The sequence below is a fragment of the Myxine glutinosa genome, chromosome 12 (assembly GCF_964187855.1).
Source record: "Myxine glutinosa chromosome 12, kmMyxGlut1.1, whole genome shotgun sequence".
Classification (NCBI taxonomy): domain Eukaryota; kingdom Metazoa; phylum Chordata; class Myxini; order Myxiniformes; family Myxinidae; genus Myxine; species Myxine glutinosa.
Window position 1 is genome coordinate 75242677 of NC_136272.1, and position 19766 is coordinate 75262442.

At 51.4% G+C, this 19766-nt stretch overlaps 1 protein-coding gene across 4 annotated transcripts in view; it reads left to right on the forward strand.

Moving 5' to 3' along the window:
• LOC137415093 (SH3 and cysteine-rich domain-containing protein 3-like) overlaps positions 1 to 19766 on the forward strand; it is a 101994-nt gene that overhangs the window by 59514 nt on the left and 22714 nt on the right. For all 4 annotated transcript variants that reach the window (XM_078766019.1, XM_078766021.1, XM_078766020.1 and 1 more), the window contains 2 exons: positions 17866 to 17932; positions 19367 to 19461. In XM_078766019.1, the coding sequence (XP_078622145.1) occupies positions 17866 to 17932; positions 19367 to 19461 (162 nt within the window). The remainder of the gene's footprint in view (positions 1 to 17865; positions 17933 to 19366; positions 19462 to 19766) is intronic.

Below are 19766 nucleotides of genomic sequence, written 5' to 3' on the forward strand. Positions count from 1 at the left end.
TTACAAGACTACGCTGCTATTTACACTACGATCCAGGACCTGTTTTTGGAGGAACACATGCAGATGTTATGCATAGAGAGAGCGCGCTTGCCAACATCGATACACCAACCCACGAGTGCTCTGTGGCCGACGGCCTTTAATAACGTGCAGAGCACCCTTCCCGAGCATCAACAGCACCACCCCACCACCAATCGGTGCAGTCACCATTGTTCATTGGAATAAAAATAAATTCGACAACCCCTAACCCTGCAGGTGTCTCTTGCTCTTCTTGTGGTGCACTTGGTGGTGTTAACTATTAGTGGTTCACCTGTATGGCATAGGTGCCACGTTGATCCATAGGTCCATCCCCGGGTGGTGCTTGGCCGCAAACGAACTGCGGTCCATTGTGGGTGGCCACAAACATTGCGGTCCATATGGTGTATCGATCCCGGCAGCAAACAGCGAAAGTGCAGGCCCACAACTGCGCAGCCAGCACCTCTCTCTCCTCTCTCTCTACCCCAAAGCCAGATCCTCGGAGGTGGGAGACAAAAGAAGAAACAAGTGAGTAAGGTGGTAAGGGCGCAAAAGTGCACGCAATGTAAGGTGATGCACACTGGGGGCACATGGGAACCAGGTGAGACAGGTACGTTCCTATCGTACGCCCCCCCCCCCCACCAGGTAACCTACATGGCCCCTCCCTTACCCCTTACTGCATCCACAAAACACAACACTACCCATAAACATCTACTTTACAAATCAACAAACATCCCTACTGTCTTCCCCGTTCCTCCCATATACCAAATTCGTCTTCTCTCCCTCCTAACCAATCAAATTTGCCATTTTCAACTCTCATCAAAATTTGCCATTTTCAACTCAACATCAAAATTTGCCATTACCAATTCAACATCAGTCCCTCCGAGGGAGGGAGAGATGGAATCACCCCAATGTCTCATCCACGTCGTGATGCGTCTCACAAATCCTCACAGCAATTCTCATTTCCTGCACAAAACAAAGAAAACACAGGTGTGGAGTCATCATCATCACAGGTAAGTGGCTGCGTATGGTGCGACAGGTTCTTCAATCCTAACTATTTCCTAAATGACTTTAACAACTTTACACCACCCGGGGTCTTCCTCCGGCCAAACCATTGGCCCTCTTACACTATGGGTTCTAAAAACCAATTCCCATTGGCCAAACTGTGGTGCTCTTCAATTTGGGGTCTCACTCCCCCGATTCATCTCCCGGTGCCCTCGTACAATTTCTGGGCTGTGGCGTGTACCTCTCCCAGTGGGTCTACCCACCTGCACCCCTCCACCACTGCAGTTGCCTCCGAGCTTACCTGCTCCTTACCCTAACCTATCTACCTGGGGAAGGCCCTCTGGCGCTCTCCCCACTCCGTGCCCTCTCTGGCACTGGGCTGCCCGATCCACACCCGGGATCCTCAGGCACCCACTCACAACTACCGGCTCCCAGAGCCCACCTGCGGCCTCACCTGGCCGACATCCTCACAGTGGTGGAGTGCCCAACCAACTACACACACTAACAGGCTACACGCCCAGCCATTTCCACAACACTAATGCACCCATCCACAACACCATTCTGCCACCGCACCACAAATGCCAATATCCAACCACAATTTACCTGCACCCTCTACCTAACACTTACACTACCCGCCCCGGGTACTCGTGAAAGGGGTCCACTCTTCCCCCATCCACACCTTCGCACCACGCACACCACTCCATACCACTTACTCCAACTCTCTCCACACACCTGTACCTGCACACCTGTGCTCTCACACCTGGTGCCACCTGCACCCTTCTCTCCCCAAGCGCATTCGCGCTGATCCACACACTCACTACTCATACACTGCTCCACACACCTGTCCAGTTGCACACCTGTGCAATCACACCTGTTCAATTCTCACACACACACGGCATCATCTCAGCTAACTACTCCCTTCTGAAACTTGCGCTTCCCAGTCGTCCCTTTAAACTATTGCGCTCCCTCGTCATTATCATCCATACTAATCTACCTGCGTCCCCACTACAGGTATCAGTCACTAACTAACCTTAACGTTACCTAAGGTCATCTTCTCTAGATCCCTACACACAATATCCTAACCCACCCGGGCTAGTTTTCACTGCCATACACCCCATAAGCTATTGCTCCTTTGCCCCCCACTGGGCAGGGTGGCAGGGATGCCACTCTTACCCACCGGGCACATCGCTCCTCAATCCCCCAGTCCTCTGGCACTAATAAGCCCCCCTTATTCAGAGGTACTGGGTCCCGCCTCGGCATCTAAAGCCGAGGCAATCCACGGGGGCGCCTGCTCGCCGGTGTAAGGTCTTATCCGGTCGGCGTGGACGATCCGAGGGAGGGCTCGTGGCCCCATTTTGATCTTAATGACCACGTCACAGATTTGCGACAGGACGACTCCTGGGCCTTGCCAGGGGGAGGTGAGTTTTGGGCACCTTCCCTTCCGCCTCCGGGGATTAAAGAACCAAATCTTCATCCCCGGAGCGTATTGACTCCCCTGGCTCCGGTCGTCGTACCTGCGCTTCATCTTTTCCCCCGCCAGATGGAGTTGGCGGCGAGCGAAGGCATGGACTAGCTCCATGCCTTCCTCTAGGTGACGTGCGTACCCCTCCCTCGGCGGGTTAACCACTGTGTCTGGCACGGGACCGCATAGCAAGTCGGCGGGAGCCCGTAACTCCCGCCCATACATAAGCAACGCTGGACTGCATGCGGTGGCCCCGTGCTGGCTGGTTCGGTAGGCCATGAGCAGATAAGGGAGATGTTCGTCCCAGTCATCCTGACGGGTGGTGGTGAACAGTGCCAGTTGTTGGATTAGAGTTCGGTTGAATCTTTCCACCATCCCGTCAGATTGAGGTCTTAAAGGCGTTGTCCTGGTTTTTCGAATTGACAGGAGACTGCACACATCTTTTAGCAATTTGCTCTCAAAATTTCGTCCCTGGTCGGTGTGCAACTCCTGTGGAATCCCATGCCGGCACACAAATCCTTCCACGAAGGCCTGCGCTACCACCCCTGCTTCTTGGTTGGGGAGGGCGTAGGCCTCCGGCCACTTGGTGAAATAGTCCATTACAACGAGGATGTACTTATTACCTTGGCGGGTGCGGGGCAGCGGTCCTAGAATATCCATAGCCACCCGCTCAAGGGGGGCCCCCACCTGATGTAATTGAAGGGGGGCCCTCATCCTCCGTGCTGGTCCCTTTTTGGCAGAACAGGCGTCGCATCTCCGACACCAGTCCTGTATGTCGCGCCCCATATTCACCCAATAGAACCTCCGGCGGACCCGAGATATTGTCTTTGTCCTGCCCAAATGGCCGCCGGAGCGGGTACCATGCACCTGTTGCAATATGACGTTCTTGAATTTGTCAGGGACTATCACCAGCCAGGAAGTTCTATCAGAGGGAACCTCCACCCACTTGCGATACAAGATGTTGCCTTTCAATTCCAGGGTCTGCCACTGAGCCCAATATGCCTTTGTCTGCGCCCCGAGGGGGGTGACCTCTTCCCCCTTTGGTCTTTGCCCCAATTTGACCCATTGGAACACCGGCCCCAGAACAGGATCCTCCTGCTGGGCCGTGCTCCAAGCCAACTCTCCAAATTCCTCGTCCGCGGTTAGTGGCAAAATTGGCCCTCTCACCCGGGTTGCCTGGACAACGAGGGTCGGGTCCGAATCGCCCAATTGTTCCCTCTCCTCGTGTCTCGCACAAAATTTGCAGTTTTCTCCCAGACAAGGACGCCGAGAGAGTGCGTCCGCATTACCATGGGCCTTCCCGGCCCTATGGGCCACATCAAAATCGTACTGCTGCAACTTTTCCAACCACCTTGCAATTTGGCCCTCCGGTTCCTTGAACCGAAGGAGCCATTGCAAGGAGGAATGGTCAGTTCTAACCAAAAATTTCCGCCCGTACAAGTACGGGTGGAAATGGTTCATGGCAGCCAGCATAGCCAATAACTCTTTGCGAGTGACGCAATAATTTCTCTCGGGCCTACTTAAGGCCCGACTATAATAACCAATCACTCTCTCCACGCCCTCCTGTGTCTGAGACAAAACTGCGCCCAATCCTTCCTGGCTCGCATCCGTGTCCAGGGTAAATGTCCCGTCACTAGTGGGGTAAGCTAGAAGGGGTGCGGATGTTAGACACCCCTTCAATTTTTGGAAGGCCTCGTGGCACTCCCGTGTCCAATTAAATCGCGTCCCCTTCTCCGTAAGCCGGTGGAGGGGACGGGCCAACTCCGCAAATTTCGCCACAAAGCGCCGGTAGTAGGAGCAGAGTCCCAAAAATCCCCGCACCTCTTTGATGGTACGTGGTGCGGGCCACTCCTCTACCGCTTTAATTTTGTCTGGGTCTGTTTTTACCCCCTCGCGGCCAATCACGTGACCTAGATAGGCCACCTCTCTTGCAAACAAAGTGCACTTACTCGGGTTCAGCTTCAACCCTGCCTGTCTGAGGCACCCGAACACCTGGTCCAAATTAGCTAGTGCCTGGGGGAACGTTTGGGCATGTACCAGGACGTCATCCAGGTACACCAGGCATGATTGCCATGGCATGCCGCCTAGTACATGCTCCATCAATCTCTCAAAGGTGGCGGGGGCGTTACACAAACCAAACGGCATCACAGTAAACTGATACAGTCCCTTACCTGTGGAAAATGCCGTTTTCTCCTTCCCTGCCCTATCCATCTCCACCTGCCAATACCCACTCTTGAGGTCCAAAGTTGTGAACCAATTTGAGCCCGCAACGGCATCGAGGGTGTCATCAATCCTTGGCAGGGGATATGAGTCCTTGAGTGTCACGTTGTTTAGCTGGCGATAGTCCACGCAGAACCGCGTGGTCCCATCCTTCTTTTTGACCAGCACAACAGGTGACATCCAAGGACTTCCCGAGGGCTCGATCACACCTGCGTCGAGCATTTTTGCAACCTGCTCGTCAGCTTCCGCCCTCTTGCTCCAAGGGAGCCGTCGGGCGGCCTGACGAATAGGCCGGGCCTCACCGGTGTGGATCTGATGTTTCACCAGGCCCGTACGTCCAATATCCTCGGTGGACAGGGAGAAGAGGTCCAAATGGGACCCAACCAGTTTGTGTAAGGCCTCCCTCTGGGTACCTCCCAACTCTACGCTACTACGATTTACCATCTCGCAAATGGGATCGGGCCAATTCCTACTTGTTATTGAAGGCTCCCCCCGGGGTCGGCTCGGCTGGACGTTCTCGCCCCTCACTGTCGCGACTTCCTCAACTGGGGTGCAGCCAGCTACCCTCGTGCCCCTTACTATAGTGCGTGGTTCTGTACTCACATTTACTACTCGGACGGCCACTACCGGTCCGTCCGTTTTTACAAGGGTGCGGCCCACGATTAAACCCGGTATGGACTGCGCTGCCACCGGTTCGACCAGGCCGCAGGACTCCTGCCATGTTGGGCGAGCTGCCCACCGGGCCGGCACTATCGCCTCGGCCCTTGGGGGGATGGTCACGGCCTCGGAAGCCTCCAGCTCCGCTCTCTCGGCCGTGCTCACTCCCCCTAACGGCAGCTCTTCTACTCCCACCTGCAGGATCCCCCGGCACAAGTCGATTTTACAACCGCTGGCAGTCAACAGGTCCAACCCTATTAAACATGGGTCGCACACCTCCGCCACCCAAACATCTATCTCCCTCCTTACCGACCCTAACTTGAGGGTCACAGAACCACGCCCTATGATCGGGGCCGTTACCCCGGTAGCAAGCTGCAAACTATAATTTTGCAGGCGCTGGATCTTATCCCAGCCACCTGCGCTCGAATCAAGGACCACAGGGCTGATGATCGTGGCGCTAGCTCCTGTGTCCACTACGGCGTCTACCCCCACGCCGGCAATTTTGCATCTAATTGTCAGGCTACCGGTCCAATTTGGCCACAATAAATGACCTGTCGCGTCAATGAGGGCTCTCCTCCATCCTCTGCTGCCGAACACCGCCCTACGTGCCCGACACCTTCTAGTTTCCCGGGGTCTGGCGGGGGGGTGTCTGGGGTCGGCTAACCCGCTCCCCCCTGGGCGGAGTTGAGGACCTCAACTGCCGGGGATCATCCCGGCGCGCGTTTCGACAGTGCCGCGCCAGGTGACCCAGGCGGTTGCAGGTATAGCACCTCACCTGATAAGGTGCTTGCCTCCGGAATTCCAAATTCCCCCCCCTGTAGGTCCGAATTGGATTACCCGCTCGTGGTCCACCGCGGGCCACCTCCGTGGCCGCCTGCCATGGTCCAGGTCCCGCCAGGCGCTGGTCCACCAGCCTCCGGACCATGCCCGCCAGGTCAGGACCCACGTCGGGGGCGGGTCCCCTAAGGGGTCCGCCCTCCATCGGGGGTCCCACCTGGCGGACCGCCATTGCGAGACGCTCGCCCCCTCGGGCCAGGGGCCTCGCTGCTTCCCAACGGGCCGCAGCGTCAGCCGCCTGGCTCAGAGTCTGCGGGCGCCACATGGCGAGCTGTTGCCGGAGCTCAATATCCGGGAGGGCCTGGATAAAATGGTCCAGCGCCAGGCTTTCCCGGGAATCCGCTGCCATGCTAGCATGTGCGATCCCCACTGCGCGGCGAATGTCGTGGGCAAGTTCCCCGATGGCTTCCTGGGGCTTGCGTTTTCGCAGCGCGAGCTGAGCTTTAACAAGCTCGCTCTGCTGTTCTATGCCGAATCGATTAATTAGGGCGTCGCGGAGGGCTGGCAGGGTGAGAGCACCCGCTGGTAATGCCGTCAGCACCTCCGCCGCCGCGCCGCGCAATGCGGCCACCAGGTGTACTCCACCTTCGTCCTCACCCCAACCGTTGCCCTTACACACACAGTCGAACTGCGCCAGGTACGCGCGTAGATCACTCTTGCCGTCATACGGCGCGAGTGGGACCTTGTGGGACCACCTCGTATGTGAGTCGTTGCCCGCCTGCCGGACCCCGTGCGTCGCCCCTTGCGGGGTCAGCACGGGGCCGAACCGGCCGGGCCCCCACAGTACACTACCCCCAAGGGGCTCTCGTGCCTCCCCGGTCCCTCCAACAACTACCCCTGTTGGTGTCGATGCATGGGTCACACCTCCGCAACCCGCTACCCATTCCATACCACCACCACCACAACCTTGCTCACCCACACCTCGCACCTCTCGTTCCATACCCTCCGGACCAGCCATACACCTCACTCTTGGCCTCTCACGAACATCCGGGTCTATCTCGACCCCCAAGCTTATTAAATCACCTGGCGCATCATACGCACGACCATATTGGTCACCACTTACACCGGGTCCTCTTTCTCTTCGCTTCTCCTCCATCACCTGCGAATCCCTCATCCGGTTAATGAGCACATCATCACGATCCGAACACAGACTCTGGACCAATTCTTTTACCTCCTCTTTTATCTCTTTCTTATCCTCTCTCCGTCGCTTTTTAATTTCGCTCACCCCTTCTTCCACTTCTTCTAATTTTTGCTTCATCTCCTTCATCTCTTCGTGCGCCCCTTTAAGTTCTTCCTCTAACTCCACTTTATTTTTTTCTATGTGCTCCCGCACCTCCCGCTCTTTAACCTCCATTACCTCTACCACCTTGTCCATTTTCCTCGTCAGGTCCTCATGTACCGTCTGACACTCTTTTTTAATTACCCCTACGTCCTTTTTCATCTCCTTCTGTGTCGATTTTAAACCCTCTATTACCGCTGTGTTCTTCTTTACCTGGTCCCCCAACTCCTTTTGTCCCACTGTCAGTTGTTCTACTCCCAGCGTCAACTCCTCTATACCACCTTGCAATTTTACAGTCCCCTTTCTCACCTCTTTCTCCATGCGCTCCTTACAGTGCCTCACCTCCTCGCGCACTCCTCCGACCTCCTCACTCACTCCTCTTCTGATCTCCTCTCCCATCACTTGCATCTCCTGCCCAGATGCCACCCTCATCTGCTCCATTTCCTCCCTGTGAGCATCCAGTTTGGTTTCTACCCCCATTCTGACCCCCTCTATCTGCTGCTCCATTTGTTTAACTTCCCTTTCCGCTTGGTCCCTCATGTCCCTCAATTTGCTTTCCATGGTGTTTTCTAACCCCTCTAACCCTTTTTGCATCCCTTCCATTTGATTCTCTTGAGCGGCCATTCTGTTTTCTACCCCCGTTAACCCAGTTTTCACTCCCTCTATCTGATTCTCCTGGGCAGCCATTCTATTTTCTACCCCCTCTAACCCATTTCTCACCTCTTTTATCCCATTGTCTAACCCCTCAAAATTTTTGTCTAACTTCTCAATTTTCTTGTCTAACTCCTCAAAATTATTGTCTAACTTCCCAATTTTCTTGTCTAACTCCTCAAAATTATTGTCTAACTTCCCAATTTTCTTGTCTAACTCCTCAAAATTATTGTCTAACTTCTCACCGGTACCCCTCATTTGGCCCTCTAATCGCCCACTATCAACCCTCATTTGGCCCTCCATCCTATCCATTTTTGCATTCAGTTGGGTCAAGAATAATCTGAGGTCAAACCCGGTTTGCCCAGCGTCCCCAGCCGCCACCGCAGGCTCGCCCTCCGCGGCGCCGCTATTTTGGGACCCTTCAACCACGTGAGCGAGCGCGCCATTTTGCGCGCCCGCTACTTCGTGCGTGACGGCGCTATTTTGCGAACCTGCCGCCCTCACTGCTTCGCTCTCCTCATGTCCCTCAATTTGGTCCTGGACCGACCCTGCTTCACTCTCCCCTACCGGACCCCAGCCGTCTTGATCCGCCATAGCGCGACTTGCAAAATTCGAGTTTCGTAAAACAAATCCAAATTTTTTTTTTTTCGTTATAATTTCGTCGAGCGCAGTACGCGCTCCGAATCGATTTTCCCTCCCAAAATTTGGGCCTAATAAATTTAGTCCCGGGTTCGAATTCCACTCCTCGACACCAATTGTTACAGACGTGGCTTGGATGTTATTTACCGAGCGGTTTTATGGTATGACCACGTCTGCACAAGTTACCCGATTGTGCCCGAACGTTGACTAGTCGCGCGATGCTGGCTCAATAAGAAAAAGAAGACACCCGGCTGGATTACAATAACACAATACGACACCAGGGGTTCAGTTCTCAAGACCTCCGGAGGAGGTTATATTAAGGCGGAAGGTTAGATTACAACTACAAGAGGGACAGCATAGAAAGACAAGCACTTAGACACAATCTTATATTATTCCCAACAGACGACAGATAAACGGGACAAAGCTGACTCACACGGGGATTGATGGAAAGGACAGGCGGGTAGCGATGGCTCCAGGTGCACCTGGGCTCAAAGGTCAGAATCGACTCGGTCCGGTCCAGAGATGCGGGGAGGTCGCAGCGCTCGGATGGCGTCTTGTCTGCTCAAGCTGGGGGCGCATCTGTTTCAGCGCTCGCAGGTCCTTCCTTCTCCAGCTGGGGGCGCATCTGACGTCACATCCGGCGCGGGGCCGCGTATATCCGGCGGGGAGTGACACGCCCTCGGCTCGTTAGCTCCGCCTCGTGGAATCGGCACGTTGCTTCTCATTGGGTGCGTGCGGGGGGTTTACCAGGCTCCGCCCTTGACGAGGAGCTGACAAGGAGCCCCTTCGTGGTAACCCCGTGGAGCGCATGGTCTATGGCGCTAATCGAGCCGGTGTGAGGACGCATCCTCCCCCGCTCCGCCGCCATCTCCTCTGTTGTTGTTGTAATTGTTGGGGAAGAAGATGGAAGGAGGTATGGGAAAGGTCCTAAACTCACTACTGATGCCATATAATCACATTCTGGTGCAACGAAGAGTCATAATTAATGGAGACGAGGCCTTAACTGACATAGAATAAGAATAACTAGGAAGATGTCCGAAAGTTGTCTACGTGTGGTGCGGTGGACCTGGGCACGACATTTAATGGGGGAATAAGGGGAAGGTCGGCTCTACTGATTGTTATTTACATGCAATGGGACTAGGGAATGGGGGATCGGGGAAAGTTGGGGAGTATTGGAGAAAATAGGGGAATATTTACAAGCGGATATGGAGGCCAAATTCCATATTCGCAACAATATATATATATATATATATATATATATATATATATATATATATATATATATGCATGGCGATGACGTCATGTTGTCCGCTCATTAGGTTGGAGAACCAGATTACAGATACCATTATTAGTAACTCCCAACCGCAACCAGGTCGACTCCATATGATGAGTGGATACCGGAGATAACGTTACCGTGTGGCAGGCGGTGGTTATCGCTCCCAGCAAGGTGCAGCAGCAGCTGTATGGGACACCTTGCTGGCGGTTCTCCACTGATGATATGAAGGTCGCATAGTGACTGATATATATATATATATATATATATATATATATATATATATATATATATATATATATATATATATATATATATATATATATATATATATATTGTTACAGACGCGGTTGTGGATGTTGGTTTACCGAGCGGTTTGGTATGACCGCGTCTGCACAGTTTACCCGATTATACTCGAACGTTGGCCGAGTCGCGCTACGCTAAATCAATTGAGGAAAGGACACAACGGCTGGGTTAAATGACACGACACCAGGGGTACAGTTCTCAAGACCTCCAGAGGAGGTTATAATATTTCGGAACGTTGAGATTACAAGGACAAGAGGGACAGCATAGGAAGGTAGGCACTTAATCACGGTCTTATAGTAACCCCGACAGACCACAGATAAACAGGACAAGACTGACTCACACCGTGATTGATGGCAAGGAAGGGCAGGTAGTCGGTGGACAGCACAAGGTGCACCTTGTGCTCAGGGACAGGATAGCGCGGCCCAAAAGATGCAGGGAGGTCTCTCAGCGCTCGGAGGTGGCGTCTGGTTCTCTTCACTTCAAGCTCGGGGCGCATCTTACGTCACGTCCGGTAAGTGGCTGCGTATATCCGGCGGGGAGTGACACGCCCTCGGCTCGTTAGCTCCGCCCCAGATGGAATCGGCCCGCCGCTTCTTATTGGGTGCTGGGGGTTACCGGGCTCCGCCCTTGACGAGGGGCCGACAGTCAGCCCCTTCGTGGTAACCCCGCCGGAGCACATGGGCAATGGCGGCTAACCAAGCCGGAGTGAGGACGCACACTCCCCGCGCGCTGTTGTTGTAGTTGTTGTTGTTGTTGTTGTTTCATGAGGAAGATGGGAGGAGGTATGGGGAGGTCCTAAACTCACTACTGGTGCCATACAATCACATTCTGGTGCAACGAAGAGTCAGAATTAATGGAAACGAGTCCTTAACTGACATAGACTAAGAATAACTAGCAAGAGGTCCTATAGTTGTCTACGTGAGATGCGGTGAACCTGGGCACGACAGTTAATGGGGGAAAAAGGGGAAGGTCGGTTCTACAGAGTGTTGTTTACAGACAATGGGACTAGGGAATGGGGGATTGGGGATAGTTGGGGAGTATTGGGGAAATAGGGGAATATTTACAAGCGGATATGGAGGCCAAATCCCATATCCGCAACATTGCACCCTTCTCTACCCTCGGGGCGTCCCGACCCGATAAATTTTTACCTACTTTAGTGTGGCACTCAGATGTAGTTCCCTCTACTATTAACTCTACCCTGAGTGCGACAGTTTTACAGATATTCACAAATGAGTAAATATGTCCCCCTGCGACGTTGCACCCTTCTCCTCACAGAAACACACCCACAGGATAACCGGATCGCGGAAAGAATTCGCAAACTAAACATACAGCCGGTAGGGAGCATTATTTACAAGACTACGCTGATATTTACACTACGATCCAGGACCTGTTTTTGGAGGAACACATGCAGATGTTATGCATAGAGAGAGCACGCATGCCAGCATCGATACACCAACCCACGAGTGCTCTGTGGCCTTACGGCCTTTAATAATGTGCAGAGCATCCCATCCAAGCACCAAAAGCACCACCCCATCATGTACAGTCAGCACCATCCGGTGCACCAATAAAGTGTTTATAAATCACCGGTGGTGTCGCAGCCGGCCGATGTTCTGCCGCTGGTCTTGCCTTCGTGTGGTGCACTTGGTGTTCTGGCTTCCTTCAAAAATAAAGAAAGGCGCCAACCGCGTCCATTTCTAGATTGTGGCCGTCTGGTGGCCAACTATTAGTGGTTCACCTGTATGGCATAGGTGCCACGTTGACCCATAGGTCCATCCATGGGTGGTGCTTGCCCGCAAAAGAACTGCGGTCCATGGTGGGTGGCCACAAACATTGCGGTCCATATGGTGTATCGATCCCGGCAGCAAGCAGCGAAAGTGCAGGCCCACAACTGCGGAGCCAGCACCTCTCTCTCCTCTTTCTCTGCCCCAAAGCCAGACCCTCGGAGGTGGGAGACAAAAGAAGAAGACAAGTGAGTCAGGTGGTAAGGGCGCAAAAGTGCACGCAATACAAGATGATGCACACTGGGGGCACATGGGAACCAGGTGAGACAGGTACGTTCCTACCGTACGCCCCCCCCCCCCCACCAGGTAACCTACATTGCCCCTCCCTTACCCCCTACTGTATCCACAAAACACAACACTACCCATAAACATCTACTTTACAAATCAACAAACGTCCCTACTGTCTTCCCCGTTCCTCCCATATACCAAATTCGTCTTCTCTCCCTCCTAACTAATCAAATTTGCCATTTTCAACTCTCATCAAAATTTGCCATCTCCAACTCAACATCATAATTTGCTATCACCAATTCATCATCAGTCCCTCCTAGGGAGGGAGAGATGGAATCACCCCAATGTCTCATCCACGTCGTGATGCGTCTCACAAATCCAACAGCAATCCTTACTTCCTGCAACACAAAACAAAGAAAACACAGGTGTGGAGTCATCATCACCTCAGGTAAGTGGCTGCGTATGGTGCGACAGGTTCATCAATCCTAACTATTTCCTAAATGACTTTAACAACTTTACATTACCCGGGGTCTTTCCCTGCCAATCCATTGGCCCTCTTACACTATGGGTTCTAAAAACCAATTCCCATTGACCAAACTGTGGTGCTTTTCAATTTGGGGTCTCACTCCCCCGATTCATCTCCCGGTGCCCTCGCACAATTTCTGGGCCGTGGCGTGTGCCTCTCCCAGCGGGTCTACCCACCTGCACACCTCCACCACTGCAGTTGCCTCCGAGCTTACCTGCTCCTTACCCTAACCTAACTACCTGGGGAAGGCCCTCTGGCGCTCTCCCCACTCGGTGCCCTCTCTGGCACTGGGCTACCCGATCCACACCCGGGATCCTCAGGCACCCACTGACACTAACGGCTCCCAGAGCCCACCTGCGGCCTCACCTGGCCGACATCCTCACAGTGGTGGAGTGCCCAACCAACTACACACACTAACAGGCTACACGCCCAGCCATTTCCACAACACTAATGCACCCATCCACAATACCATTCTGCAACCGCACCACAAATGCCAATATCCAACCACAATTTACCTATACCCTCTACCTAACACTTACACTACCCGCCCCGGGTACTCGTGAAAGGGGTCCACTCTTCCCCCATCCACACCTTCGCACCATGCACACCACTCCGTACCACTTACTCCATGTATTCCACACACCTGTACTTGCACACCTGTGCTCTCACACCTGGTGCCACCTGCACCCTTCTCTCCCCAAGCGCATTCGCGCTGATCCACAACACTCACTACTCATCCACTGCTCCACACACCTGTCCAGTTCTCACACAGCATCATCTCATCTAACTACTCCCCTCTGAAACTTGCGCTTCCCAGTCGTCCCTTTAAACTATTGCGCTCCCTCGTCATTATCATCCATACTAATCTACCTGCGTCCCCACTACAGGTATCAGTCACTAACTAACCTTAACGTCACCTAATGTCATCTTCTAGGTCCCTACACACAATATAACCTAACCCACCCGGGCTAGTTTTCACTGCCATACACCCCATAATCTATTGCGCATTTGCCCCACCATGGGAAGGGTGGCAGGGATGCCACCCTTACCCACCGGGCCCATCGCTCACTACCAATTTTGCACATCAAATTTCAACAAATCAAAAATTTGCCAATCACTGCCCATCATCCGCCAATCATTACTGCCACTCCTTTGCCAATCATCAAATTTTGTTTTTCTCTAATTTCGGGGCCAAAACACTAACCTCATCACACAGTCTACTCACTAATGCCTCTCGGTGCGCCAATTCCTGTCCAAAGCCCGGCTTCGTAAAGCCAAGCCATGAATGCGGGTTGTTCTGCGCCAGCGGCTGGATGCGTCCGGCACTCGGTGCAGGGAAGGAGGTTTACCCGGGCCGAGATCCCACGCACCTTCTCGGCACGGGGCCATCCCATGGCTCGATCTCGACCTGCCGGAATGCCTCAACAAAAAGTGGTCGCCATGACGACCCTTCCTATCCAGTTGCCCGCTCCGCCTAGTGGAGCACGGACGCGGCCGTTCAAAGCGAGGCCCAGCACGCACCGAGGGCCCGATTCGGCTAAAAGTCGCTCTAACCGCTAACCCGTTTAACGTCTATGCTTCACCTGCATGCTTACACCCCGCAGCCCGTTCCTTGCTCACACATCCAGCCGTTCCCATGCTCCTCGTACCTTTCCTTACACACCCAGGTACCCTCATTCCACTCACAGCCTTGGTCACACACCTGACCACCGAACACTTTGGCACACATTCGTTGGTCGCACACCTCACCAACACACCTCTTCACGCCCCCTCCTCGGTCACCTCCTCTGTGACAATCACAGGTGTGCTCTCATTCGCACACCCAACCACGTGCCTCACCACCAACTCCAGCGTGCATTCCCACTCACGCTCTACCATTCCAGGTGTGCATCCTTTCTCACCTGTCACAACCAACTCACGCTCCTTGTCACTCTCACTACTCTCACCTCTATTCTTGACAGCGCACTCACCCTTACTCTTGACAGCGCACTCTTTCCTCATGCACCCGTCCGTTACACACCTCTCTCGCGCACACACTTGCGCACACTCTCCCGTCACACCCTCTGTAACACTCACCACAGGCGTGCATTCTTCCTTGCCTTTGACAGCGCACTCTTTCCCCATGCACCTGTCCGTCACACACCTTTCTCGCGCACACTCTTGCGCACACTCTCCCGTCACACCCTCTGTAACACTTACCACACCATGCTTCCATGTGCTCCCTCGCACACGCGCTACGACCGACTCACTCTCGCCAGCACCCTCACTCCTTGGCACGCACTTTTTCCTCACACACCCCAGAGTCGGACTTTCTCGCACACCTCCTCCGACCTCCTCACTCACACCTCCTCTGATCTCCTCTCCCATCACTTGCATCTCCTGCCCAGATGCCACCCTCATCTGCTCCATTTCCTCCCTGTGAGCATCCAGTTTGGTTTCTACCCCCATTCTGACCCCCTCTATCTGCTGCCCCATTTGTTTAACTTCCCTTTCTGCTTGGTCCCTCATGTCCCTCAATTTGCCTTCCATCCTGTTTTCTAACCCCTCTAACCCCTTTTGCATCCCTTCCATTTGCTTCTCTTGAGCGGCCATTCTGTTTTCTACCCCCATTAACCCATTTCTCACCTCTTTTATCCCGTTGTCTAACCCCTCAAAATTATTGTCTAACTTCCCAAATTTCTTGTCTAACTCCTCAAAATTATTGTCTAACTTCCCAAATTTCTTGTCTAACCCCTCACCGGTACCCCTCACTTCGTCCCTCATTACCCCCATTTGGCTTCCCATTACCCCCATTTGGCCCTCTAATCGCTCACTATCAGCCCTCAATCCCACAATTTGGTTTCCCAATTGCTGACTATTAGCCCTCATCTCGTCCTTCATTTCTTCACCCGACTTAACCATAAAGGCCTTTATTTGTTCCATAAATAGGCCCCAATCCATCGGCGGCGCTACCACGGTCGCGGGCGCGGTCGCCGTGGCCATGTGCGAGGCGCCATTTCGCGCGCCCGCTACCTCGTGCGCGACGACGCTATTTTGCGAATCTGCTACCCTCACTGCTTCGCTCTCCTCTTGTCCCTCATTTTGGTCCTGGATCGACCCTGCCTCCCTCTCCTCTACCGGAACCCAGCCGTCTTGGTCTGCCATAGCGCGACTTCCAAAATTCGGGTTTTTATTTTTTTTGTAAAACACAATTAAATTTCGCTGTTATAATTTCGAGCGCGTGAAACGCGCTCCGGATCGAATCCCACTTCCTGACACCAAATGTTACAGACGCGGTTGTGGATGTTGGTTTACCGAGCGGTTTGGTATGACCGCGTCTGCACAGTTTACCCGATTATACTCGAACGTTGGCCGAGTCGCGCTACGCTAAATCAATTGAGGAAAGGACACAACGGCTGGGTTAAATGACACGACACCAGGGGTACAGTTCTCAAGACCTCCGGAGGAGGTTATAATATTTCGGAACGTTGAGATTACAAGGACAAGAGGGACAGCATAGGAAGGTAGGCACTTAATCACGGTCTTATAGTAACCCCGACAGACCACAGATAAACAGGACAAGACTGACTCACACCGGGATTGATGGCAAGGAAGGGCAGGTAGTCGGTGGACAGCACAAGGTGCACCTTGTGCTCAGGGACAGGATAGCGCGGCCCAAAAGATGCAGGGAGGTCTCTCAGCGCTCGGAGGTGGCGTCTGGTTCTCTTCACTTCAAGCTCGGGGCGCATCTTACGTCACGTCCGGTAAGTGGCTGCGTATATCCGGCGAGGAGTGACACGCCCTCGGCTCGTTAGCTCTGCCCCAGATGGAATCGGCCCGCCGCTTCTTATTGGGTGCTGGGGGTTACCGGGCTCCGCCCTTGACGAGGGGCCGACAGTCAGCCCCTTCGTGGTAACCCCGCCGGAGCACATGGGCAATGGCGGCTAACCAAGCCGGAGTGAGGACGCACACTCCCCGCGCGCTGTTGTTGTAGTTGTTGTTGTTGTTGTTGTTGTTTCATGAGGAAGATGGGAGGAGGTATGGGGAGGTCCTAAACTCACTACTGGTGCCATACAATCACATTCTGGTGCAACGAAGAGTCAGAATTAATGGAAACGAGTCCTTAACTGACATAGACTAAGAATAACTAGCAAGAGGTCCTATAGTTGTCTACGTGAGATGCGGTGAACCTGGGCACGACAGTTAATGGGGGAAAAAGGGGAAGGTCGGTTCTACAGAGTGTTGTTTACAGACAATGGGACTAGGGAATGGGGGATTGGGGATAGTTGGGGAGTATTGGGGAAATAGGGGAATATTTACAAGCGGATATGGAGGCCAAATCCCATATCCGCAACAATATATACACATATATATAAATAATTTAAGAAACAGGAAGTAAATTCCTGCGTGGGGCTAGTGTGAAAAAATTCTGACTCAACCTGGGACTCGAACCCAGGAACCTCATCACTTATGCAGTGACAGCCCACTGAGTTATTGAGTCTCTGGGATATCCTCAGAGATTTCTCACACTAACACTGCGAGCTTTATAATGGCCGATGTCTTACATGCCTGCTAGGCAGTCCCCGGATGTGAGTGTATGTATGTGTATGTAAGTGTGTGAAAGCGCATTGAAGATGAACTCATCTAACAATTTAAGAAACAGGAAGTAAATTCCTGCGTGGGGCTAGTGTGAGAAAATTCTGACTCAACCCAGGACTCAAACCCAGGAACCTCATCACTTACATGGTGACAACCCACTGAGCTATTGAGTCTCTGGGTTATCCTCAGAGATTTCTCACACTAACACTGCGAGCTTTATACACTTACATATATACACCATTATTAGTTTAGAAGGAATAATTTATGGTTTAAAAATTTGCTTTTAATTTTTCTTGGTACGGTCCATAAAATGGGGATGGATGTGGAAGAAGAACAAATTTTTTTAAGGTAACCTTGTTATGTACAAGTTGCACAGAAACAGGTGTTGCGGGTTTCACTTTTTCATTCCAGCCACGTGGTTTCAAACGACACTTCAGCACTCCATTGGTGTTTACCTTCAAAGACATCCTTCCAATAGGTAATTTTATGTGAGAAATACATCATTGAATGTTTGCTGTGTAATTGAAGATGTTCTTATATTCAAGTCGAAGACATTTGACAGATATTCATATTTATTCAAAAGGGGTAATTAAAATGTAATTTGCATTTTTTTTCAGATAAAAAAATTAGTTCAAAATAAGCAACTTGTTTTTGATTAAATACATCATACATTCATTTTATATGTAACTCGCAGGGGTACGCAGCATAAAACTTCCCGATGCCCGCTACGGAATGCGGTCCTTATACAAACTTCCATACACACATAATAGAGTGATGAAAATAAAAAAAAATCGGCAAAAAATATTCCATTTTATATTCCAAAAATTTTTATAGCCTAAAACACTCTGCAGAACTCACTGATGAACCTCTGAAAGTTTAACAAAGATTCGTTCAGCCATCTCTGAGAAAAGTGACCACACACACACACAGACATACACATACACATACACATACACTTACTTACACATACACACACACACACACACACACACACATAAAAATGCACACATACACATACATACACATATGCACATACACACACATACACATACAAACACATACACATACACATACATACACATACACATACACACAGACACACACACACACACACACACACACACAAATAAAAATGCACACATACATACACATACACATACACACATACACACACACACACACACACACACACACACACATACACACATAAACATACACACACATACACACACACATCCACATATGTACACATATGTACACATATGTACACACATGTACACACACTCTCACAGTTCTCTCTCTCGTTCTCTCTCTCTCTCTCTCTCTCTCTCTCTCTCTCTCTCTCTCTCTCTCTCTCTCTCTCTCTCTCTCTCTCTCTCTCTCTCTCTCTCTCTGTCTCTGTCTCTGTCTCTCTCTCTCTCTCTCTCTGTATAGATCAATCAAACCCCTGTTGTTATTGCGCTTTGAAGATGTTCATCCCTTTGACAACATGGGGTTGAATATCATACAAGACTAAAAGAAAAACTACATTCATTGAGAGGAACATGGACAACAATCTCATTACAGGGAGTATTTTAGTACCTGCCCCAAGTTACCCTAAGGATTAAAGAGTGAGCAGAAAGTTTAGACTGACATCACATGTGAGACAGGCCAGGCAGATGATCACATTTATGAAGGTCTAGTGATGCAGCTAGATTTTTACCATCACATTGTGGCCTGGTAATTTGTCTGCTCGCTTACAGACACCGAAAATTCAAATTCTTGATGATGCTGCCTTCAAGTGGCATTTGAGCCTGAAACCTCAAGGACAAATTCTTCTTTCGAATCACAATGAAAATATCATGTACAGTGGGTATGTTTGAATGGAATGTCGCATTAATGTGCAAACTTGGATGCAATTCCACCATTGCAGACACTGCAAGCAAAGTGGACCCAGTATATGAAACCCTCCGCATTGGTACATCACTCTGCAGCCGAAAATCCAAGTCTGAAAATGATGGCAAAGAGGTTGGTTTAATCTCCATTAGTACTTCTTTGTGATCCCAGATAAAGCTGACGCTGTGGTCAATATTTCAGACAATTTATATAAGCATGGCCATTTATATCAAAACTAGGAATTAATGTCTGCAGTTTACACCTCTGGGTGAAATACAATTTAACAATACAATTTGACAATACAATTTGACAATACAATGACAATACAATTTGACAATACAATTTGACAATACAATTTGACAATACAATTTGACAATACAATGACAATACAATTTGACAATACAATTTGACAACACAATTTGACAATACAATTTGAC